A 27310-nucleotide genomic window follows, 5' to 3' on the forward strand; every position below is an offset into this window, starting at 1 on the left:
TCTGTCTGCAGCAGGTGTGAGAGGTGAGCTAAGAGAGCGGTGTATTTGTGAGGAATGAATTGTCTTCTACCTGCAGGCGATTGGTTGAGTGGGATGATGTTTAAGTTGTTCAATCTTCCTTGGAAAAGTGTGAATTTAAGCAGGAATGAAACGTCTGTGTGTACATATGTGTGTGTGTATGTGTCTTCCAGCTCTGCTCTCTTTGAGTGTGAGTGTGAGTAATGAGGTTTGGAGAAGAAAGCTTAGCCAAATCCTCTCATCAGTCTTCACTCCTTCAATACCCAATCAGCAGGCTAATTCGATACCCAATCCCAGGTCTAATAGCATCCAGCCAAGAGGAGAGCCAATGAGAACTCAGCTAATGGACCTTGGGGAATAACTAGCTGGACAAAAAGTTAGTGCAAAAAGAAGGCAGAATTTCTTTTTCTGTAAAGAAAATGTGCTGTCTAACGATCTCAGTCTGCTGTCCGATCGCCTGCCACTGTAGCTGTGAAGCAGAGGAAAAATCTCTCATTAAACCGTTTCAGACATTTGTGTCTACTCGAGCATGTCAAAGGCATGAGTGTGATGTTACAATCAAATCAGCAGCTAAAATTAAAAAGAGTGAGATTTTTGTCAATCCCCGCTGTATCTGAGTTTAGCACTTGTATTATAGAATTACAGCCTTGTTTCGGGGTTATACTGCGTACAGCTCTATGACATTTAACATGCAAACAGATTCACATCTCCCTCATTCATTTTTCCCCCCGGAGCTGTGAATGGTGGGTGCATAAGTGCATGGGGCTGCAGGAGTGTCCCAGCCATTGTAGTGTCACAAATCCCCCTTCCTGACATGCACTGAATAAACTGTCACAGGCGTTATATAGTGTCTCCATAAAGCCTACCATCAAACAGTTACTACCTCCATCGCTTCAGTCCACTGCACCAACAACACAAACAAATCACACCGCGGTGCACCCCAGTGTTTTCAGGTGAGTATGTGTTTGTGTGTGTGATATGCTGTAAAGTGGGGGTGCATACATGACTGTGTTTTCTGATATGATCATACACCATATAACCTACTATATCTTGCTTGGTTGCAATCCATATTGACCTCCCTTTCTCAGCCTCCCTCACTAAAGGCTTTTCATGGCGCATGTACGGTGTTCTGCTCTTCTGCACAGTTTTGTGCTCATTAAAAGGGTTCAGCATTCACCATATTTATTATTGTTGTGTGATCTCAAGGCTGATTTCATGCAAGCACTGGGGTCCACCATGAAGACAGAGTGTATTTTAATGTTAGTCTGTGGTGTGTGTATCCTAACCTAGCAAACATCGAGAAAACATGGATAGGACTTCAGATCAGAGCAGCTATTGTGGCGTTAAATATTATAAAAGAATGTATCTGATACGGGTTCACTACCAACTTGCCAAATACTGAAGCTGGGTCAGTGGTCCTTGGGGTCTGATACCAACGCACGGTTGCCCTCTTTAGCATCTATATGAGATGCACCAGGCTGTGTCATTTTTAGAGTCTCCAAGCAACCGAGTATAAAGAGCGAGACAGTCTGTCTTGGGAATACAGATAATACAAACACAGGACTTTCACCCAGGAGACCACTGTTAGTGTCACGTATGAAGCAAGAGTTAAAGTTGAGTTATATAACGTAGTATGTCATATCACATGATGTATGCTACTTATGTCATGTCACATAGCTTCTTGATACATTAGTATCAAATGTACAAATTTTAACCCAAACCATGTTTTTCTAAACCTCACCAAATGCTTTATCTACATACAGTATATCTACTGAATTAAACCTATGTTGGAAGTTTATTATGAAATATGAGTACATGCATGTGATGAGCAGAAACTTTCATCTCATCCCTGACACGTCCAAAAAAGACGTTAGAGGGGCACCTAGAACGTCATACTGTAGTTTGATATAAAGGGCCACTGACTTATGGGATTCGGCAAGAGCTGGACCGGTATACCAAATTTTACGCACTTGACTCAGCGGCTGCTCCCGAGTGGCACATAATGACACCATGTCCTAGCAGCAAAGAAGCATCTTACATTATATTCATCACATTGTATAGTGTAACATCAGAGCTCAGGAATCAACAGAAACAGAGCATCTGACAAAAGTTTGGCTCTAAACGTCACACTGCGGATCACCTCTTTCTTTGGCTTCAAATCCAAAATGTTGCCATATTGGTGCAGTTTTATTAAGAGACTAACTCTTCCATGTCTCCTTTGGTCACCCCAAAAAACACAGGAACTTTCAAGTAAACAAACACAACATGCACCACTATTCACTCTCCCCCTCGCACCTCTGCTGAAATTTGACCCCTTCATACTGCTGTGCTTGGCTCATTGCCTGTCAGACACTGTTGTCTTTGTTTACGAACAAACATATTATTTTTATGTTCATCACATTGTCATATGCCTTATTACTAATGCAATACAGCTGGATTTAGTGTTGTGATGCCGTCAGTACAGACTGCTGATGTAGCCTACTTTTTGATTTGCCAGAATATGTCATAATGTCAAATGCTGCAGATTCAACCGGTTTACATAAAATCTAACTGGTTTAAGCTTGTACATCGGTCTGGATCAGCAAAACTGGACATTGACCCAACTCTATTGACCAAGCATCAACATTTGACAACTTGGGAGTAAGAATAAGTGAACTACCCACCATTTTACACTGACATACAACAATTCAGAAGCAACATGTTGTCACAGAATTATTAAAGCAGGATTCTGGGATATCTAGGAAATCACTTGCTTAAGCAGTGGATAAAGCAAGTGTGTACACCATTAAAACAAACTTAAAAAAATAAAATAATCATAACGGCCTTGAAGGCATTGAACATCACACACTAATGATATACTGTACAGCAGCGTGAGAGAACGTGAGGAGGAAATTTCCCTTTAATCTTCTTCATGGCTACATCATCTTTTATTGGTGGACAAAGTGAATCTCAGCCTCCAGCCTCGGCCCCGTAGAAATGACAATTGATTTGCAGGTTATTTCCTGCTTCCTGTGAGCTAATTGAAATAAAGTGGGACGGTAGACTCAGGCTCTGCAGCATCTATCAATACTGCAGTTGTACAGTAGGGAGAGCCTTGTGCCTACTGCTGCACCTTAACCAGTCCCACAGAATATTTGTTTCATTGTGTGCCTCATCACAATGCCTATGCTTTATGTGTTTGTGCAACCTGCTGTATGTAAGTCCACTTATAATGACCATATGTAAGCAAAATAAGGCACAACGTATGGCTTATGTGTGTATGCACTGTGTGTGTTTGTGTATGCATGTGATTGTGCCTACATGTGTGTGTATCTTTGTTGCGTCGTCTGCAGTCAGGACGGTGCAAGTAGTGTTTGGTAATAAACTGAAATATTTCCCTCCCTCACGGTGTAATATCAGAAACCTTACAGTATTGGGATTATTTAAGATTAACAGTTGGGATTACAAATGGGTGCACCCCACAGAGAGGAATTATGGGTATTTGAGTACCTTTCTTTATAGTAAGTATTAAGAATCCAGATGCCTTTGCAACCATGAATTTCTGGTCTTAAATGTAACGCCCTTTACCTCCCAACACGCACATACACACACGTTCACACACACTGATTAGTGCATAACGCCTTTTCCCATCAATTTAATTACGGTAAACATACTATAGATAAATATACAGTATCCAGCAGTGCACATCTGTCCTGGCGTATGTACAGCAGGAGAGAGGGAAGGAAATGACTCGTTGCTCATGTACAGAAGGCAACAGAAGAATAAGTGTTGACGTGTGTGCATGCGTGTATGTGCAAGCTCAGGAGCTGTGTTTTATTTACTTATAATGTCCCAGCTGTCGTGAGCAGCTGGATTTTACACAGATTAAACTGGTGAGAGTATGGGATCACATGTACAGTTACAGTGTGCTCACTTTGAGATAATTCAGCGGAGGAGTTTATCTTGAACATAATCTTTGGTTACACTTTCCCAAGACCTGACATGTCACATGATCCAGTCTACTTTTTAACATCCATTTTGCAGATGCTTCTATTGTCTCCTGGTTTGAACGCACCATATTGTAGGACAAAGTATGGATGTCTACAAATTTAATTTAAAAATGCATTTTGGAAAACTGTAATTTAAGAAGAAAAAAAAATTTTTTATTTCCCTTTAAAGGCCTTTAAACAATAGTTCCTCCGTCTGCTGCTTTTCTCTCAGGCCACTGTAATGATTTCAGCCAATGTCTTCCAATGGTCTAATCAAACTCTCGTTAGACTGCAAGATACACTGAATCATCATTAAATCTATCTGCATATTACCTGTGCTGCTACAATTAGCTATGAATCTCATTTGAATCTCATTTAAATTCCTCCTATGAATCTCAATTAAACAAAGAGATTCAAACAAACAAGCATAGCACTGGAAATGTGGATGCGCGCATGCACACACACACGCGCACACACGCACACACAAACACACACACACACACACACACACACACACACACACACACACACACACACACACACTCCACCTGCTGTTATCATTGCTGTTGTTTTAAATGTGTTCAGTTTAATTAATTTGTTTTGATACTCAAGACAAATCCTTTACAAATCCTCATGTGGTAATTAACAATTATCGTACATTTAATAAGCACACTGAGATAATGAAACAATTAGAGAGAAACAAGCTGTTTAAAGATTGAAGCAGCGCTTTGAACTAGTGTATATGCTTTAATTGTCTTTCAGTGGCTTCCGACTTCAATGAGCTAGCAGATCATAATAAATGTCCTCACAGCTTACAAATCAAACACCCTTCAAAGCAGAATTACAAACCAATAAATTATTACTTGTAGAAAATATAAGCTTTCAGCGGCGCTGTAATACCAAAACATAAACACACACACACTCTCCCACACACACATTGCCTTTCTCTCTGGTGTTATCACAGGGGCCAATTAGCGGGCCCCGGCTTTCTGCTAAGGCATGCGTCAGGGGACCTATAGGGAGCCCGCAAGGCTGCGAGAGGCCTCAGGGTAGCAGGAGAATTATCACTCTTTTCATCTCTCCGTCTCTTAAGCATCCTTGCATACACATATCCACTATCTGCTCGGAGCGAGCGCATTCCCTTTCTTTCCCTCCTTTCCCTCTCTGCTTTTCTGGCTACGCAGGCACAGCCAACAAAGGGCAGTCCTGAACATTACAGTATGCAAATACTTCAGGTTAATTTACTCAGGTGAGGTGGCCAAATTGGACTAGGTTCAATAAACATATGCATAACCTCCACGTGCAGATGGATCAGTCGATGGAATTTACCCGTAACCTTTGATCCCTCTGAACTTCACTGGCAGGACAACTTTGTGTGTGTGTGTGTGTGTGTGTGTGTGTGTGCACTTTCAGGTAACTGAAAGGCCAAGTCATCACAATACATGCTGATCAAAATGTGCATCTATGTTGCACTCTGTAACGTGACCGTTAGTGAGTGTTCAGGAAGACCGATTGTTGGAGCATGTGCTGGGCAGAACTGAGTGTGTGTGTGTATGTGTGTGTGCATCCTCGTTGCCCAGAATAAAATGTTGGCATTGGACATTTTTGCAAACCACGGATGTGTTATAATTGTACATTTAATTCGTATGACGTAGTTCAGATTACATGTATATGAGCAAAGTTTTGTCACCAGGAGCCAGACACCTGGACGAGACAGCCGCCAAGCAATAGACCGCAATAGCATAACAAAAGCAGGTATTTTTTAACAAGAGGCTGGGACATTTTCAGTCGTGTCTGTAGCGACTAAACCAGATATTGTTTTATTTCTTTTTCTTTTCATTTCTCTGTCAAATTAAGCATTTTCTGCTTAAGACAAGGAGGGTATGGGAGAGAAAGGGCATCTCTACCCAGTGAGCTACCGAGGCACTCCTAGCTTGGGTGTTTAAAGCCTAAACCTAAACACACATTAACCACAGCATTGTCACAACACAAAATTAAAAAGTTTTAACATATCCGCTACATCTGTAATGTACAAATGTAACGTAGCTGTGGTTTGCAGAAACATACAATGCCAACATTTATTCTGGCCATTAGGTTGGTGTGTGCGTGTGTGTAGTTGGTTACTGTGTGTGTTCCTGCCGAGAGTTTTATCCCTATCACACTCCTCCTCCCCACCCCCTCATCCTTCCTTCTTTCCTCTCATCCCTATGTGGCCCCCTGCTGAGTGCCTGGTAGGTGGCTCGTACTCACACACATACACACACACACACACACACACACACAAAGACAAAACACACAGTAAGCCCTCCACGGGCTGCAGATAGCTGTAGATCCCTCTCCACCACAGGGAGGAGAGAGAGAGGGGATGACAGGAGAGGAAGAGGAGAAGGGGGGGGGGGGTGTGACAGAACAGAATGAGTGGACACCTGTCCTCTGTCAAGCCTCTATCTACCTGTCTGTCTGCTACACTGTGGGCTGATATGTCTTTCTTTCTGGCAGGTGGCTGAGGACTTTGAGTCAGTACAACAAGCTGAAATGTTGTCGAACGAGACTGAGTCTTCCATCTGAGGGGAATAATTAAGACACAGGCAGAGAAAATAAAAAAGGTTTTGAGTATGGGTTAGGAAAGTCATTATGACTGCAATAATAGTTACAATAAAAGATACACGTCTGTTGGTGTAATGTGTCTGTTAGGGATTTGTCCCTAAGTTGTTGGGTTTTTTTTTTCCCGTGTGTGTATTTGTGTGTGTGACGTCGACAGGGATCGAGACAGCAGAGTGGAGGCAGTAGATAAGATAAGTGCTCTTTATTTCTGACAGAGTCATTTAGCTGTGGATGAAGAGAAGAGAGGAGGAGAGGACAGGGAGGGGAGAGTTATAGTTATGGAGCTGTCGGAGGTTTGGGAGTGTTGAATGAAATGAGGTCCGGAGGAGCAGAGGGAAACAAAGGTGGAGAGGGAAAGAGAGGGAGGCGTCTACGTGACCTTGCAGTCACAGAAACAGACAGATGAGGGAGGAGAACCTGTTTCCTCTAAATCATGTGCTGTGCTGCTTTTTTTTCCTCTCACTGTAACTCAGTTAACATGTCAGCCTACAGGCCACTTGCTGTATCTCCCTTTTCCCCAGCTCACATCTCTGAATCACTGTCTTCCTCACTCTTATTCCCCTCAGTGACTGAGGACGTATCTGTGTTTAGCACTAAGTTGCACTGCACACACACAGACACACACACACAGATATAGAAGGTGTTTCGTTGTCATATATTTGGTTGTACTGAAGCATCAAACTGTCACAGACCTCCTGTCTCCTCTGCCATTTCCCCCTCTCCCCTTCTGTTCCTCGTATGAAGAAAAAGTATTTATTTTCATTTATCAAAGCCTTTTACCCCTGAGAGAGAGAAAAATTGCAGTGTCTGCAATATTCTGCTTGTGTGTGTGTGTGTGTGTGTGTGTGTGTGTGTGTGTGTGTGTGTGTCAGGGGGATGTGGAGCAATGCCGGGGGTTATTATGAAGAGACTGAGATGCGACAGGAGATTCCTCTGATTGGGAATAAAACACCATCTTATCTATTTAAATAAACCCCACTGCAACTTCATCAACACACACACACACACACACACACACTTACACACTCACTATAAATAAGAAAGCATATACAGAACGACACAAGAAAGTAAAGACATTCACTGAATCACACACACAAAAAAAAAACTGCAGAAGGCGGCAAATCTATCCATGTAAACAAACACAAGAACAAATTCACAAAGGGATTTGTAGTAATTAAATTGCAATGATCGCCCTATTTTAGCTTTCACTTTGAAGATGAAAAAATAGTGAGGGAAAAGCAGTCCTAATAGAACATGAAAAGAACATCTAATTATTCAAAGCAGAGTAGTTACTGTAGGAATAAGAAATAAGATAAACAAATAAAAAGGTTTCGTGCAGTCAGCAGAATAATGCAGAGGAATCATTCAAAGCTAAAACAAAAATCATCCTACACTTTGATTCTGAATTACTGGTGAGCTGCACTGTGATGAACCAATCAGCTGTGATCATCCTGGCCTCTGACACTGACCTGCTGACCTTTGACCCGGGGTGACCAGAAGAGCAGACCTGTACTTGACCTGTGACCTTGTGGCATCTTTAATAAGCAGCTCGCCCCCCTCTTTGCAGGAAGGCACAACTGTGCATATGTCAATAAGACAAGAGGCATGTAAAAGATGGATGCAGCCGAGCCCTGTGTGTGTGTGTGTGTGTGTGTGTGTGTGTGTGTGTGTGTGTGTGTTAGACAGTAAACAGTGAGAAGTGAAACAGTGATGTATGTTGGTCCTGCATACTGAGTCTGCAGATGTTCACCCCAGGTGGTCTGACGCTAATAACGTTCCACTTTTTACAGGCCCTTTAATTCACTCAAGATAAAGTCACATAAAATCTACAGTATGGAACAGTGCGATGCACCCACCAGCACCACCAAAACGAAACAGAAATTTTTAAACATGCTTTCTGTTAATTGAAATTTTGACATATTGTATTTAAAAACATTTTCCAATTGATAATTTTTGATGTAACAAGTATCAATTTATGCCCTGTTTTTTGTGCTTTGTTGTATTTTAGGTAGCCTTGTGTATCTTGGCCAAGGGACTACAGATGAAAAATAGCCTCTTGGCTAATTCTGGCATTTTTATACCCATGAGTATTTATTAATTTGCGCTGCTCCTTCTTAAATAAACTAAACTCAAACTGAAACTGATAGAAAATATGACACATATTTGCATTTTTCACACTGAAGAACTGACATAGACGTGTAGTTAAAGACTACTGCATAGTCCATTGATCACACCTGCTGTGTGACTTCTGTGATGCTCCACGATCTCTTTAATGTATGTGTCATATGAGTATTATACAACAGACCCGACGAAGCTTATGGCCAAATTCCGTATTCACACAATCACCCCGTGTGCGACATTAAACATGGATTATCGATAATGTATACAAGCATCCTCGTGTGTGATGAACTCTTTTGATTTATTACTTGGAGCAAAAACAGGCAGGTTGCATTTTGTGACAATTATGCTACTTCAAAAACATGACGTGTTACAGTCTGACGCCTTAGGCCTGTTGTAAAAATACATTTTCCGGGATGCGTTCACCACCACTTTTTAAAAGTTGTACATGTGTGTTTGAATGGAAGAAAGAGACACAGAGAGAGGGTGTACATGGAGCCGATGTGGCCCCCTTTCCCCCCTCGATTTGTACAGGCATGTGCACACATGACAAAAGTGAGCATGCTCGCCTGATTGCTCCTCCTTCCCTGGTGTCTCCTCCCTCTCTGCCCCCATACGTGTATCAACCTTTAACCATAGCACATGAGACAGAGAGAAAGAGGGAGATGAGGACGGTATAGCACCCTTCCTACGTCACATGTGTGTATTGAAAAAAAAAAAAGATTCAGAGGGTGGTAGTAACTTCTGCATGGGGGGTAAATCAAAAGAAATTCACTGCACAAGGCCTCAGGCACTACTGCTCCCATCTGTTACATTTCATTAATAGAAATAATCAATAATAAAACTACAATCTTGAATAGAAGACCTTACTGATCATATAGTAAGAAGATTAAAAACACTATAAAAAAAGGCAGAAATATAATAATTACCATAATGCATGACAAGAATTAAAACCTAAAACACCATAAACATTCTTCATAGAGAATAAAAAACATGTTACAAAGCATACAGTTTACATTACTAGAAAGCAAGTAGGCAGCAAAGATCAGAGAGAATGTAGAGACTCACACTGTCTGTCCTCTCTGCTGACAAAATGAAAGAGTTTCCCATGCTAGTTAGTCTTTGGCAATACTTCACATACCACACAAAACACACACTCACAGTGTTGACTTTGTATTCTGGTGCAGTTAAAGTGTACACAATTTATTTCTCTCCCCAGAATAGCTACTCCAGTCAGTTCATAATTATAGTAGTGGTAAGACCGCGGACAGCAGGGTCCTGCCTCTGTTGAATACAGCATTAATACACACACACACACACACACACACACACACACAGATATTAATTTAAAATAGAGTAACTATAAGCAGCGAAGACCCCCTCAAACAGAGCAACTGCTGATCCCTGATCTTTTGTTATCATATTCCCTCTGCAGCAGAAAGCCTGACTGACTCAACTTCTCTCAATGGTCTCATTGTGAAGACACCTTAGTCAGTTAGTGACCGCTGTCTTTAGTGAATGAGAGTTCAGACTGTCGACTGAAACCACAGCTTGTCTCCCTTCCCACTGCTTTTCTCTTCTTCTCTCCTCGTCTTCTTCCAGCCCATTAAAAGCGTTCCTTTTTTCCTTTTTTTGTCATGAATCTTTAATCAGCCCTTTTCAAGTGAGTGGGCAGGCTGAGACTCTGCAGTGCGCTGACCCGCGCTGCTGAAACACACATTCTGATGTAACTTATACAGACGCTGCACAGGTTAGACCCCGCTCACATCCCAGGACCTCGCTTAGACTTGTGTCTTATCAGCAACTAAGGCTCACAGTTATGTGTCTGAATTTCTATGACAGCAGGTCAAAAAGGCAAGAAGAAAAAAAAACATAAGTCTGGTGGAATTTAAACTATGCATTATAACAATATTTCCATCTACATTGTGACAAAAATAAAGGATGCTGTTAATTAAATTCCAGCATTGTTTGGTATGTGGAATAGCTGCACGCAGAGCCATCGGTGTGTGTGTGTGCTCCTGCTTAGACGGAGAGGAAATCCATCAGCAGGAATCCAACAGAGAGAGAGTGAAGTGACGGTTGTGTACGTTCAGTCTCTGTATCTCTTTCTTTGTCATGACACAAATGCATTTGCTTGTGCAGGCGTGCACTCAGCTGCACACATGGACACATGAACACACACACACACTTCCAACAGTAAATAAAGCAGTGCAGTCAGGTCACAATCACAGTAAACCACACAAACGACTACCATCTGTCTCTTTGTCTCTGCCTGTAGGAGTCAATGAGCCTCACTGGCAACAGTTCATACTACACTGCCCAAACACAATAACATTCAACATTGTGGTTTAAAAAAAAAATGAAAGAATAAAATATCTGTGAAGGGGTACAGGCTATTCATTATTCCTCTCCCTCTCTCTTATCACTCTCTGGTTTCCTCTTTGCCCGACTCTGTCCCTCCTTCTCTTCCTGTAAATGAGTGATTTATCAGCCTTAATTGCTGGCAGTGGTTCATGTGGTCATGTGACCGCAACATGACAGCATGTGATAAATACACCCTGGAAATTAAACCCTGCTTTGCAAACAGAAACGCGCATTGCTTGCATCGCATCTGCAGAGCCGGAGTGCGTTCGGATGCTGACAAAAATAGAATTGGTCTAATAAAAGCGTCGCTTTAAAAACAAAGTCTCAGCTCACGATGTACTTTAAAAGCGAAATGTTGTCCTAATAAAAGACATTTATCAAAGTGAGGCAAAGGGCAAAAGGGAAAAATGTACAATCAATAATGATAGACCAAGTAAATCTATTGTTATAAGGTGTTTCACAACGGTGCCCCATAAACACTGAATGGACACACACACGCACGCACGCACACACACACACACACACACACACACACACACACAGCCTACAGTGGAATCTATCACTGTAGCTCACATGTGTTTCCTCCTCACAGCGTTCAGCAGCAGGATGCTGACTGAAGGGCCTGCAGTGCTCAGTTCATGCATCTTATTGTTACATGGAGCCAGTTCTCAACCACTGACCTTTTTATTCACCACGCTATACATTGTTAAAATAATGTATGAGGTGTCTAAGCCAAAGCCACTTCATTGTGTTGTGTTATACACAACTGAGGTACGGTGTGTGTGTGTGTGTGTGTGTGTGTGTGTGTGTGTGTGTGTGAGTGTGTGTGTGCAGCTTACATGGTTGTACAAAAAACACTGTAAATGCACCGGAGCAAATACATGTTTGATGTTTCAGACTGAATAAAAGCATTTAAAATTGTGTGTGTGTGTGTGTGTGTGTGTGTGTGTAGTGACATGGAGCTGATAGTTGTACATTTAAGTATAATTTTGCATGTTGGGACTGATGAAAGTAGATTCACATCATCAGTGCTGTGCATGTTCTGGCGACATCCTTGTGTTCCTTGTTTATAGTCCGGCTGTAAAACACATTTACTGCCGTGCTTTTTCTGCTGTCATGTGACAAATGCTTTTTCTCAGTGTAAAGTCTGCTTGGTTTTCTTGGTTAGAAATTGTGAAACAGGAAAAAAGTCAAATTAAAATCCAAATTAAAAGAAAGAAAAGATATTTAATATTTAAGATATTTAATTTGACTTTTATCCTGTATTTTAGTATATTTTATTCTCTTCTAAGACAAATTTTAGTGCAGGTGATGAAGCTTAGAGTCAGATTTTGATGACACAAAGAGAAGCGGTTATAAAAACCACAATGGAGATTAACCTGTTCTCAGGCTGTCGCTGCACACACCCAAACAGAAATGCAAAAATAATATAACTGCGCTTTATTCATCCACTTTAAACACACTTTAATACCAGTGTTGGAGCCAGAAAACAACTTTTTTCTTGCCTTTTCTGTACAACACTAATTAACTTTCCCTCCATTACTCTCAATATTTAAATTGCAATCCATTAATGAGCCACTTAGACTCAAACCTGATCTGTGTTTTGTTGTCTCTATAAGCTCATATAAACACAATTCATCCATAGTGTTGCGCTCTGTGATCCGCCACCATTTTGCTGCCACACTAATCTCCTTTTCTGATGAAACACAGAATTCAGGAGACAGAATGAGAGGGGCAGACAGGGAGCAGGGACGGAGGCAGACAGTAGATAGAGAAGCATGGAGCCAATCTCACCGTCGACCTGAGAGACTGTCTGTCTACCTGCAACATGTTCAACATTTGACCTCTGCAGGAGTCGCACTAACAATGGAGCAAGATGATTTCACAGTTTGGACAACAACAGAAGCATCTATTGAGAAACTTAGTGTGTGCAGCTTGTGTGTATTGTGTATTTTCTGCAGCTTTGCATATTGCATATATGAGTGCGTGTGTATAAACAGGTAACGGGGGGGGGGGGGGGGTGAGCAGAGTGACTCCAGCACCTCTGCACCTTCCCTTCCTCCTCCTTATTTATTTGTCTGTATTAGTTAGCTCCTTCTCAGCACTTAAAATTAATGTCATCCAGCAGAAAATAGAGGCTGAAAGCTCAAATTCAGCACTTTCCCAGCAGCCCGGTTATTTATCAAGCTAACAAGGAGAAGATGCATCCCGTTTCAGCCGGGCCCAGGAAATATGTGCCATTAAAGCCCAGAGCTAGTGTTTGAGGGCCAGGGTATAAAAGTGAGGGTGTCAGGGAGAGGGGATGGACGGCATCGCCAGCAATATGGATGCAGAGAGACCAGCAGACACATTTATATAAGGGACAATGGATACACTCGAGTAGAAGCACGAGAAGCGAGAGGAAACACACATTCTGTCTACCAACGGCGCAGCCACAATACCTATTCTGCATGTGCTGCATGTGTGTATATGAAGTGCTGATTCGCTCATGGCTATAAAAGACGATCCTTTAGGGGATACAGAAGACATAGTTTGGAGCTTTGAATAAATCATGTGCTGCCAGAGTGAGCTTAGCACTAATTTTCTCTTTAGGAGCCGGGTGTTGAAACACGTCCTGAGGACTGTTAGTATTGTGCCGTGTTAACATCTCTGTAGCATCAGGAGCTAACGCCAGAGTGTTGGAATTCAATTAGACACTGGGTGCAACGCTAAGCAGCTAGCATTGGGCAGTCACCGCAGGGAGGAGAGAGGAGGGGACGGTGACGCGAGGGGGGGCGAGGAAGGTGTGTGTGTTTGTGAGTGTGTAAGGGGAAGGAGGCTGCGGGCGAGAGGAAGGCCCTGGGCTGCTGGCTGCGGTGATTCAGGGGAATACATTATATCACACTAACCTCCGGCTGATCACAAGTTCCTCTCTCAATCATGCTGTGAACACACAGTCGCAACCTGAGGACAACAGTGGCTCTGAGGCTCACACACACACACACACACACACACACACACATGCACACAAACACAGCTGTACACCTAATTATGTTTGAATAAAACAACACAATCTTGGCTTAAACAACTGAAATATCACAGAGAAAATTGTGTATAAACACAAGTTGAAAAGAGGAGCGTGCTGATGTTTAAAGGTTTGGCTCGAGGGTGCAGCTTTCTCCTCCAGTTTCATCGACTCTGTGGTTTAGAACAAAGTGAAAACACACAACACATTTTTAAAAACACTCCGAATCTAAACTCAGTTGTTCTGCGTTCACTTTGTGTACCTTTACAAGTGCAGCAAGTAAAATCTTTCCCCCTTTTATTTTGTTATTTCTAATCCAAACCCCAGTTCTACTTGCTTCTCTCTTTTCAGACTAGGCCTAATAATGAGCATACATCCTGTTCATACCCGCCCTGTCATTTGGATTTTCTGGATTGAGGGATGACGTCTGTGTCACTATCAGTGTAACGAGTCTCACACTGAGCAGCTCGTAGTTATATATATCCCAGGCAGTAAATGGATAGCGAAGTGTGTCAAACTGTGGAAGGGTGCAAATCCTTGTCGCTGCAGAATACAAAGGAAGCCAACACAGCTGCAGTGTTTTGTAAGTGACAATTCAATATATACATCCAGATTTATTGTTTATCATCTGAAATCATATTGTGGAATTTTGCTTCAGTGTCAATGAGAACACAGTTTTCCTGACTACACACACATCAGTCAGATTTTCTCCCTCGAGTATTTTGCGAGAAGTGCTCCAGTTTGATTCCCATTACCGTGTAGTCCAATGTGATGAACATTAACAAGCCTGAACAGATATCTTTATCTATATTAATATCTATCTTCTGCCTATTCTCATGAACCATCTAACGGCAAAAGCTTTTAAGGTGTGTACATACACAACTCATGTAATTACACAAGCACTTAAATACATGCTCTCTTTCTTCCTCCCTCACACACCTTGATGTGTCTGCGTGCATGTGCGCATGTGTCCTTCCTCCTCTGCCGTGTCTACAAAAACCTGACCTGCCTGCTGTCAGCCACAGAGGCACCTTGCGTCCCTGCGCCCCCTCCCCCCGTGAGTGGCCGACTCACCCCGTCACCACGAGGGGAAGACGAGTAGGAGGTGGAGGGATGACGGGGGATAACGGGGGAGGAAGAGGGGGAATGTGGGGGGTTGGGGCGGTGGGAGGAGGTGCAGCGGGGGGAAGGATCGAGGAGGCGTGGTGGGTGGGTGGGGGCTCTGAAGCTTCCTCTAATGTGCCCTCTCCACTCCCCTGCCTGTGACCTCAGAGCTCCTGACAGCCAGAAAGTGCTGAAGCATGCAGGTGTCCTAACGCTGCAGCCACACACATGCGAGCGCACGAACACGTGCTCCACTCACACACACACACATAGACGCAGGTGTCCTACCTTAGCAGCCTGCATTCTGTCATTTTTTAACTCTTTCATCACCCCCGCCCTCGCTGTATATCAATACATCACATCTAAAACTGTGCATTATGCAGTCTATTTATAATCGGTCAGTGATGGAGTGTGTATCAAAGGCAAAACAAGTATGTGCTTCACAATGCTGAGCACATGAGGAAAGTGGAGTATACTGTCTGCTGCACCGTAAAATTAGCTGATGCTGATGCTGTAGTTTCCTCTGTCCAGCCTCTCGACTGTACAGTGTAAAACCTGAGGTGTCCAGAGAGTGTCCTGTCCTGTGTGTGTGTGTGTGTGTGTGTGTGTGTGTGTGTAGGAGGGGGGTTAGGGTTAGAGAGTTGTATTACAGTGGTGATGAGTCGCCTGGCTGCGAGGCTGATACCTCAGCAGCACCCAGCATTGACCAGGCCTTTAAATAAAGCCTTCGATCCTCCCGCAGCAGAGAAGGTCACCGCCTGCCTCTGGTTACCCTGCCTGTCTGTCTGCATCCACGGCCAGGAGCCCTCCTGCCATCCCTTCCTCCCTTCCCTCGCCTCCTCCTGCTCTCACACCCTGGCGTGCATGTCTGCATTCAAATCCAGGTGCCTTCCTGTCCTCAATCCCTCAACTTCTTCCCTAACTTTACCTCGATTCCTTCCTTCCTTCCAGCCCTCCTCTCCAGCTATTTTCCAACTGGCAACATGAGAGCGTAAAAACTAGCCCTCGCTTTCCCTTGCTCACTCCTTCATCACGCCGCCATCCTCTGCTATCCCACCATCCGTCCATCTGTGTGTCAGCCAGAAACAAAAAATACTGTACAGTGCTTGTCTCCACAGAGAGAACTGAGAGAGTGAAGGAGGTCAAAGGGTCAAGACAAAACTTTTGGCCTCATCCCATGAGCCCTGCGCATGTCACCCTCCTGTCAATCAAGACCAAAACAGAGAACTGCATAACATCGCACACAACAAAGGCTGAAGAAGCGTTTGATCCTCATATGCCTAAATATGAATCGAGAAAAAAATGCATCTAATAATGAAACCCTCCCAGGTGTCTGCAGTCCCAGATGGGTGCTTCCTTATTAAATGAAATCAATATAAAACAAGTGATTGTGGTTTTGATTTCACTCAGAGGACTTTCTTCCTGTCTGAGGCATTACACAAACTTGTGTCAGATTTATACTAATATTGAAATATCAAGATGTTATAGAGCTACAGATTTAAGGCTTCTGCTTGACTAGTTATTTTCAAATTGTTTGGATGCCGAAAGCAAGAAACAGAAAATGTAAATTTTCATATATCAACTTCACTCACACCTATGAAACCAAATATACATAATGGTTTTAAAAATTAAGAATTGTGCAGCAACTCTGTTCAAAATGTACAGTATGCTGTTTATTTATATTGTAGTACATCTCAGTTATTTTGCTTCAATGCGACCTAACTTTTTGTTTTTAAATATAAAGTGAATTGTCTCAGGTATAAACCTGATTCACAGTGGAAGAAATCGACACTGACTTCTTTTGTGTACAATCCTGAATTTTGAAAATGTAAATAAAATGACTAATATTAAGTACCTGAATTCATTGCAATGGATCAGTTACTACACACAATATTATTGAAAGCTTGGTGTGAACATTATATGCTGTATTTTGATAAATATGCAGCAGACATTAAATCTAGATCGTCACATATCTGCAACACTAAACTTGTTGATGAAGTTTATATTCTACTTTAATTTGATATTAGTTTTAAATGTTAAATGTCGTTTTTAATGTGTTAAATGAATTTGCGTTGTAAAGCAAAGGAGTGTCAAAGACTAAAAAACAGAGCAGGAGAAGTTACCTCAGACTCCAGGGTGGTGGGACGGAGAAGTCACAGCTCTCTATCACAGATGGAGGAATTTTCTCGACGTCCTGTGAAAACAGGAAACAGAAATGTATTATAAAACCAACACTGTGATTCCACAGCACAGGAAACTGTGCTGCAGACATAACACACTTTGAATATTAGGTATTTGGTTGTTTGCTTCCAAATCGGACCATAAATTTAGAGGAAAGTGACATGATGGAGAGAGCAAAGATAAAGTCACAAATTACTGCGGACAGGCAGAGAGTAATTTAAGTCCTTTGAGAAAACCAGTACAACTTAATCTAAACAACACACTTTGGCATTTATATTTTTTCTTAAACTGACCTATAAGTTGAATTCATAAAATGTTATCAAAGTATAATTCTCAAATATTTAAAGTTGAGGCAAACTATTTGTAGTAAAAGTTTAAAACAATTCAGAATCATATATAAACATTTACATAAAGCAAACACAAACACAAACAAACAACACAAATTAAACTTAGTTTAAAAGATTAGTCAAATAAAAATCAAAGATTCAAGCCGACATCGGTTATTAGATCTGAATAAAAGGTTTAGATTTGTTTTATAGTTTGGATAAAACTCACAAGCATTTTCCAAGACTTGGGCACAGATGCACATGCACGCTCACACACATACACACACACACACACACACACACACACACACACACACACACACACACACTGCACAGTACTTCACAAGCAAAATATAACTGAAATAAATTTTAAGGTTGTAACATTATGTTGATGATTATGTTTGATATTAAAACTGCCCCAGCTTTCATTTTAAAAAAATCTAATTTTGCACGCATTATTTAGAATAATTAAACAAAAATGCAGATTAAATTTATCAGTTCATAAATGGCTAGCATTACATTTTCAGGTCAGTCAGTTCATGAGGATCATTGCACATCTGACAGAGGGGTATTCACACATCACTGTGTCAACGTAACTTATGCACACACGTGAACGTTAGTGCATATGAACACCTGTCAGGGACGACCGCGGATAAAGAAAACCTGCTTTAAAAACCGAGTGACGAATCATCCTGAAAAACTTTTTCGCTGGGCTTCAGTAAAGTGAAATGAGGCGAAGGAGCGACAAAGTATATTAATGCCCCCCAATCCATCTTTAAGCAACAATGTGAGCCATTCATTTCCCTGTAATCCGATTCACACTGGGGGCAAATGGACTCTGACCCATTCAGCTCCATAGGAGCTCCCAGTGACAGACCTACAGCAGAGACAAGCCTTCCGTCACCTGAAAAATGCTCCGAACCATCAACATGGACAGAGCAGACTCTCAGGTGTGGCTGTGACGATTCACAGTTTCAGCCCAGTAGAAGTCAGTCTGCACATAATTATATGCACATATAGGTGAAGACAAACAAAGAGCCTGATAAACACACAGAGCCAGACACAGAGCAACATCCACACACACACACACACACAGGCATGTACACACTTCCACATATACACACACTGTGCACGCATACTTGCACATACATGTCTAGTCTGTGTGCACTCTTGCTAACTCAAACAAACAGACACACACACACACACTAGGCTTGATACAGGGGAAGTGAGGTCCACGTGCAGAGGGCTGCTACATGGCAGCAGTGTGTGGGGTCAAGGCCTTTCCCAGGTACAAATGAAAGGGAGAGGAGAGACTTTGGAAGAGCTGAACAACACTGTGGGTCACCTTGCCTGGCAAAGAGATCAATGTCTGTTTGACTGGCTGAGAGAGAGAGGCTGACTGCAGTAGAAGGGTAAATCACCTCTCTCGCTTCATTGAGATGCAGGTAAAACACACAGGGGTCGGGCTCGGCTCCAGCTCCACCCTGCATAACACAAACTCATGCACGCGCAGACTTAAACACGCACACATAGACAAACATTCACACACACACACAGTCGCATAATGCACTCAGTTTTCAAACACCCCCCTTCACCACGTCCGCTGCGGTCCAAAACACACCACTCCACTGACTCTGTGCCCTGCAACTCAACTCACTGTTGAAAACATCAACACAGCCTGAGCTATGTTTATCTGTGAGTCAGAATATTGTGATCACATATAATTAAATCATAATTAGCTTTCATCTATTGCCCTTTAGTGATGCATTCTGAGGAGAGCTCCTTATACGAGCAAATGCAAATCTAGTATTTGAATTCCACTGCAACATACACAAAACACAAGCCACACTGCATGTGCCCATATGCACATTCTCTCACAGCCGAGCATTTACAGTAATCTCGATTCAACACAAGACTATGGGATTGGATTCAGACAATCACATTACTTCCTCTCTGCCCATGCTTCTATTTGCTGGGAAAAATCACCGTGTAAAGCCAATAAGATACACACAGAGGCAGCGGCACAAGCCTTCTTTACAGCTGCTGCATTCTTACCACATGCACAAGCCGCGACAGGAGGGGACAAGTTAAATTATTAGGGTTTCAAATAAATGACACATAACTCAGGACACTGCAAGACAGAGAGGGAGAGGGAGAGAAGCTGTGGCGTTGCAGGTCTAGATGATGGACGGACCACAGAGGAACATAAATGCAGCTGATTTAAATCAATTTAAATGTAAATGTTTATCGGGTGGAGTGATGCAGATGCGGATTGAGTGGGAGAGATTGAGATTGTTTCCTCTTTTGAATGCGAATATGTTTTTAACCCTTTGGGAGGGGGGGGGGGGGGGGGGGGGGGTGTCATGGGGAAGGGAGCGCTCACAGGGAAGGGAAAAAAAATGGACGTACACAAAAACTGTTGTGTTACAAAGTGACGTATGTGGCTCCAATTGTTGCAGAATAATTTAGAGTAATACAAAAGAAATTGTTTTTTATTCAGCGGTGGTTGGTAGCCTGGAGTGTATATATTATTTTTCTGACAACTTGACATAATAATGCTTTTTCAAGTAGCGTTGTAAGATATAAACTGTTTATTTACTGTCCAAATGATTATATAAAGCTAATACTTTCAATTATAATGGTTATACGTCAAAATAGAGGGACTATCGGAGCATCTCTTTAATAAATTTGTGTGTTCTTATAAAGAAAAAATTACTGCAGCCTGATTTTTATTTTGCACTTTTAGCCTTTTGACTTTAAGTTGAGACATTTACTTTTACTTAAATTTCCTTTTGATTGGCTAAAAAGCCTGACAATGGCACGTTAAAACGACTCATTCCCATAGATTTAATGCACTCACTTAAACCACACATACACCCTTCCTCCACAAGGTCAAATAAAAGACAATGCCGGCTGGTTATTGAGCACTCACACAAATAGACACTAAAAAGTGCACACATCTTTTGTCCTATTAATTCTGAGGCATTAAAGCGAAGTACATGAGGATGATTCAAATGTCAATACTGATAAATTTCAAAGTGATTTCCCATAGTTGACCTGAAAGAGAGAGTCCAATATTGTGACAGCAGACAACTACATTATCTTTAATAACCTAATCATTGGACAGACTGCAAATGATCACAGTGCAGAAGTCAATATGGCGGGCCGGAGAATAGAATTACAGTTCACACTGATAAGATTAATAATGTGGCGTGTCTGTGTGCTGCGTGGACACAGTTTCTCATGGTGTGCGAATGAAAGTGAGGAAGCACAAGGCGGAGGAAGAAGAAGTGAATCTGGTCGAGTGCTGAGAAATGAGGAGGAAGCGCTGAGATATTGTTTCCTGTGCTCTCTGTCCTCCTTCAACACAGGAAGTGAACCAGTGCTACAGAATCCTCTTGCCCCTCGGTGTGTCTAGAAGTCAAAACACACACACACACACACAAGCAGAAAGCGTCCCACGCAATTTCCACCCCTGCACTGATGAGCAGGTTTCCATTTTATCATTCTTACATATTAAATAATGGAGCTCAGACACTGGAAACCTGTGAACCCTTACACAAAGCAGACCTCCTCTCCTGTCCGCTCACTTGACATTCCAGGTGAGGCTGTCCTGAGCGAAACCCTGAGACTCCACAGAAAACTCAGCTAACCCTATCTGCCTCACAGGAGAAAGAGGGGCCGTGAAAGAAGTATAGCATCTCCAGTTCTAGGTTATAACACAAATGTAATTAAATAGCACACTATATTGACCTAATCAGATAGGAAGGCCATAAATTAGTGGACACATGCTCACTAAAAGGCCCTCTCCTCTCAGCTAGGACGCATCTCTGATCGTTTATCATCTGAAAGGAGCAGGAAGGCAGCCAGCATCTCCCTCTCCCTCTTTCCCTGTGTACGGCTCTCTCTGTCCCTCTTGCTCTATCTCTGTCTCTCACTCACTTTTAATCACAGAGAAAATCATTCCTCCAGGCATGAGGGGATCGTGCTCTCCCATCTTGTCCCTCACTCTGGGCTTTCATGGGGGCTAGTAGGGGCCAGGTGACTCTGTGTGTGTGTTTGTGTGTGTGTGTGTGTGTGTGTGTGTACAGACACAGGTGTCTTTGTCTTCAACTCTGTGTTCAGACATGTCATCAGTGTGGTGCATTTTAAAGTTTTCACAAGCTACACACACATTTGAAAGAAAGAAAAAACACCTCCTTATGTCCATACACACAGCACATGCAAGCACGACCGGTAAAGGTCCTGCAGTGGGAAAAGATAATATCCCCCCTACTCCTCCTCCTTCCTCCACACACACACACACACACACACACACACACACACACACACACAGATTTCCAGCAGCATGCATTGTGGTGGCAGTGACCTTGTATGGCAGCCTAACCCCGTGCAGCCTTTATCTCAGCCATGCTGCTCTTTAGGACGCACTGAGTTCATCAGGCTGCTTTCAGGAGGAGAAACACTCTGCAGGCCAGATTCAGGTTTTAAGCTACTGGAGCTGTCAGTCGCTAAAACCAAATTACTCCGAGTGCCTCTTTTTACTCTTATCAGCATTTTTATGTCTGAGTCAAATAAAGGATCTTTACATTGGACCAAAGTGGTGGAGTGCCTAAATATTGCGTGTCAAAACAACAGCAAAACATTTTCCAGGATAAATATTACTGTAAGCATAATTTAATATAAGTAGAAATTCGACAGTTTTAATCAAACCACCGCGGTTTTATTATAAAGTGTTTGCGTTAAGTTCATTTTCAGACGGAATTATTTGCGGGAAGCCAAAAATCACATTTTAAAAATTATATATATTTTTGCATAATCGTGTATTTGGTCGTTTTTGTCATCTAGACCTTTGTCTCCGGTCGATTTGAAATGAAACTGTCCACAGACAATATTCAACAAGTGAACAGCAACCGAGTAAAAAGTGCAAGTTTACTCTAAAATCAATCATTAACTCAGCTTTTTCTAGGACACCTGCAGCACATTTATTAGGCCTCGAGGCAAAAATGAAATTATATTAGAAATATTAAGCACTCTGGTGTGATTTTCATCGCGTTTTTTAAGCGAAATTAAAGAGTTTTTCTGTCTTTAATTTCGCAACAGGTGCAGAGCGTCTCTTTTATTTCTTGAGAAGCAAAAGACGAAAAAAAAACTTCAAATATTTCAGTGTGTATTTAACAGGCGGAAAAAGAAAGTGAAACCCGCACACTGAATTTACTTAAGTGCATATATTAGAGCTGGATTTGATCTTGGAGGTGTTATAATTACGCGCCTTGTGCGCAACATCTGCACCGCGCTCCAAACAAAACCAGATGTGTGTGAACAGATGTTTGCGTTATCTCAATGACATTTGCAATTGACTTTTTCTGTTTTATTTTACAGCTTAGATCGAGAGGAGATTACAAGGCTGAGAGTGTGTGGTGTCGCCTCAGAGACACAGTGACAAACAACATGCAAAACTAAAGAGAACAAAAAAAAATAAACATTTTCAGGAGAATTTATTTGTTTCCATTCATGAAGGTTTATTGATGAATGGTATATTTATTAAATTCCATTTTTTAAGAGTGAACACGGTGTCTGCCAGTTCACTGTACTGTCCAGACAATACATTTTACTGTTTAGAAATCATCACAAAAAGACGTTTGGCTGCATGATGCGTAATTATTCTACAGCACCGGGAGAACATAATTTCAATTCCCAAACAGTTCACAGTTGTTTTTATTTGACCGAATAGGCTTAATTAAGTTCCTTCAATGAAAAGAAGACACATTAACAAGGAACTGCAGAAAGAATAGATCATTTGTTGCAACAATTTTGCGTGACAAAGTGGCCTGCTTCTCATTTATTTTAGGACATGCATCATAATCTGCTTGTGTTGTGTGTTAAGCATTTTATCTTCAGCCCCACTTGTTGATCGCAATAATCTATTTAGTCTTTGCATTTGACAGGAAAAATATATATAATTGTTCCTGCTAAACAAACTAAACCTTGATAGTCTGTCGTCTGTCTGTATAAATCAATATCGAGTACAAAGTTGCTTTATTCCACAATGTAAGGCTCCTCACAGGGCTCCAAAAGCAGCCTATAAAATGTTGAAGGGTCCATGTTCGCGGGGAACTTTTATGAAAGCAAAGTGACGGATGAATGCACCTGTTTACACTTTTTTTGTCCCACAAATAAATCCCAAAAGATGATGAGGCTGAACAATGCAGTCATGGTATCATACAATCATTATACACAAGTTCACAAAAACAAGGAAAAAGAAAATAAAAAGTAAAAACACACTCCGTACATGACCAGCATGCATGGCTTCACATAACTGTTACAGTCTGACATCAAATGTCCAAACTTCTGCTGTGACTGAGTTTGGATGTTTTTGAAGACATAGGATGGATGATATGAAAATGAGATCCTTCATATCCAAAAAAAATAAACTGACTTCAAACAAAGAAATCTAAAATAAATTCACATCAGAATAAAGCTGCTGTGTCTGAGGATTGTTGAATTCCATAAAACTAATTTTGGGGTGAGGGGAGCAGGATGGACGAGGCGCAGGATGAGGCTGTAAGGGCGGACCTGTGCTCAGCAAAGTGTTGACACATTGAATGCAGTGTGTTTGAAGACAAACATCGCGAATTGGACAGAAATCCTTTAAAATATTTGTAGAAACCGAATTCTTATTCAGCCATTTAAACAGGCCTTTTTCCTGTAATTAAACATAAATCAAACAAAGATCCTCACCCTGAAACAAAATACTTTTGAAATACAGAAAAAGTGTGAAACTCTTTTGTCCTTAACTAACGCAGCTTTTACAAAACAACTTCAACAAGCACGCACAAACTATTTTTTAGCTGCGTGCGTATTTAAAGTTTTTTTGTCTGTCGTGAGGGTCGGGTATTAAAACTTTTCAGCGCCGAGACTCACATGAAAAACTCCGGGGACGACGGGTTGTTGTCGCTGCTGGATCCTCCGTTTTCTCTGAAGCCGGTGCTGATGAGCTTCTCGTATTTCTCCTTGTAGGCGTCCCTCTCCCTGGCCAGCCGGGAGATCTCCTGCTTGAGGTGGTCCACCTGCTGAATGAGTTGCGTCTTCTCTCCCTCCAAGACGTGCCGCTGCTGAACCCGCTTGTACCGGCAGGACTGGGCATAGCCTCTGTTCTTTAGCGTTCTCCTCTTCTGTTTCAGACGGATCACCTCTTCCTTGCTGACCCCCCGGAGCTGCCGGTTCAATTCCCGCACAGACATGGTCACCAGCTGCTCGTCCGAGAACCGGTCTTCCAAGCGCAGGTGCTGGTGGTTTCCCCCAACGCCGCCGCCGGACTGAGACCCGGAGGAGGGATGGTGTGCCCCTGCGTGGTGGTGGTGGTGATGGTGGTGGTGGTGGTGGGGAGTCCCGTTCTGAGCTGCGGCTGCAGCGATAACCGCGGACACCACGGCGGCCGCTGATCCCATCTCCTCCCCGGCCATGGCGCCTCCTGCCCCGGCTGCGCCGCCGAACTGCTGCCCCCTGGCATAGCCATCGAAGGTCTGGAGCTGGTGACTGCTGCTGATCAGCGCCTCTACGGCGTCCTCCGGGCTAAAGCCCAGAGCCTCGGGGTTCAACTGCTGTTGGTACCCGGTCATCCAGTAGAAATCCTCCAAGTGTGCCTTCTGTTCGCTCCCTGATCCCGGACTGGGCGCCGAGAAGCTTGGCGAGGGGGGAACCGAGCTGCAAGGCGTGCTCATCGGGGTGGAAGATAGGGATCCCCCGGCGACCAGGCGGCTGCACTGGCTGATGCTGCGATCGGGCTCCACCGGCTCCTTTTTCACTTCAAACTTCATCAGATCGAAGTCATTAACATATTCCATGGCCAGGGGACTGGTGGGCAGGTCGGAGTTGCTCATTGCCAGCTCTGATGCCATCCTCTTGCTGTTGACAGTCCTCCAAAGGGGGTGAGGAGCACCTGTCAAAGTGGGCTGCTGAGACACGCACTGAGCCAGCTTGATTTCTTTATTTATTTTCTTCAAAACCGGAGAAAAGGTGGATTTTCACGCACTAATTGCGCAGCGCAGGTTTTTGGTTTTGTGAGTCGATAAGTTTTTTTTTTCTCTTCAGCCTGTGTTGCACAGACGCATTGGAGCAGCGCTGTTTCCTCCCTCTCTCCCAGCGTGCGGGTGTCTGAGCGCCGCTGTCTCTGTTTCTACCATTTAACACTTCATGGCTCCTTTTAGGATTAGTGCGCCAAATTGAGGAGGTTCACGCACGTGTCCCGGGCAAATAGTTGCTTTGTGGAGGAAAAAAAAACTCCACCCTAGGATTGATAGATTTTTTTTTCTAAGGCATCAGTCAGCCGACGAGTTAAAAAGCATTGCTTAGTTTTATAGGCGCCCTGACGTCAGGACTGGAAATATGAAATTGACTGAGACTCAGCCAATGAGGAGCCCAGCCTGGGGAGGTAATTAGCATAATAGTATAGAAACCAAAGTTTTCTGAAGTGTCCGAGCCCATCTGCAGATTGACACATGAGACTTTATATGCATTATTTTAACACTTTGCATAGAAAGCAACAAACGCAAGTGAAATAAAAAAACATCCCGTGGAATAACACAAGATATCAGCTGGTAAACATGCATGTGTCTTTCCTTAATTAGCAGATCGTTATAATTTCGACACATATTTAATGTTTTTACATCATCATAATAATCACATAAAATATCCACATTTTACAGTCGTATTCATCAACAGTATTGTTTGTTTCAGAGCTTTCTGCTGATCAGTCTTTTCATTAACCCAGCTCTCATTTAGTATGTTGATATAGCGAGACTTTGCACAGGTGTTTTTCATAAATTATATAAGCAGATTTATAATTAAGGATCTCAAAACTCGTCTCAGACAACTGTTTTAGTCACTCTACACACACACATTGGAATTAAATGCACCATAACACACTGAAACGATTCTCAATGAGCGATAGATAAATAGTTTTATTCTACATATAGTCGCAGAAATAGATTACTACAGACAAAGCGGATCGCTGTGCGAGGAATGTGAAAGTGCTTGAAAGGAGCATGGCATGGATGTGGTTCAATGACATTGTTTGGAAACCCAACGTCGCCACCTTTCGGTATAAAAGGATACTTCATGTGGCTTTGTAAGGGACTGTGTGTCCCATACAGTGGCTGTGTGCACATGGTTTTGTGCTTTAAATGTAAAAAAAAAAAAAAAAAGAATTTTTTAAGTCACTTTGCTCTTGTAGAGGCTTGTCTGCTTTCTGCTACTCTTACTGCTGAAAATGATGATGATTTAACAAGACAAAAAGAGCATTTTAAAACAAAATTGAAACATAAAAACATATTTTTACATATGAAAACAGAGCTTTAACCATACAGAAGTCAGTTTTCTTTAAGGAGAAAACCATAAACGTATTTTCCTACAAGTGTCTCCCATGTTAATGCATTCACATTTAATGCTTGTCAACGCAAAATCATTTTTCTAATTGAATACTCCGTTGTGACAACACCTCCATCTGTGTCCTCCTGGAGTCTACAGTCTCAATCCCATGTAATGATCACAGCATCAGTGTTCCCCTCTCTTTCTCTCCGTGTGTCTCTCTCCTGGAGCACATTCCTCAGGAGTGGTGGCAC

General features: G+C 42.4%; 1 protein-coding gene across 1 annotated transcript in view; it reads right to left on the reverse strand.

The window, feature by feature from the left end:
• Positions 1–25972, reverse strand: part of mafb (v-maf avian musculoaponeurotic fibrosarcoma oncogene homolog b (paralog b)) — a 51413-nt gene extending 25441 nt beyond the window's left edge. Inside the window, exons 1-2 of the mRNA XM_049574622.1 lie at positions 24612–25972; positions 17304–17374 (exon numbers count right to left, since the gene is read on the reverse strand). Of these exons, the coding sequence (XP_049430579.1) occupies positions 17347–17374; positions 24612–25588 (1005 nt within the window). The 5' untranslated portion in view covers positions 25589–25972 and the 3' untranslated portion in view covers positions 17304–17346. The remainder of the gene's footprint in view (positions 1–17303; positions 17375–24611) is intronic.
• Between the last annotated feature and the right edge of the window lie 1338 nt (positions 25973–27310).

Source organism: Epinephelus fuscoguttatus, linkage group LG4 (genome assembly GCF_011397635.1).
Source record: "Epinephelus fuscoguttatus linkage group LG4, E.fuscoguttatus.final_Chr_v1".
Lineage (NCBI taxonomy): Eukaryota > Metazoa > Chordata > Actinopteri > Perciformes > Serranidae > Epinephelus > Epinephelus fuscoguttatus.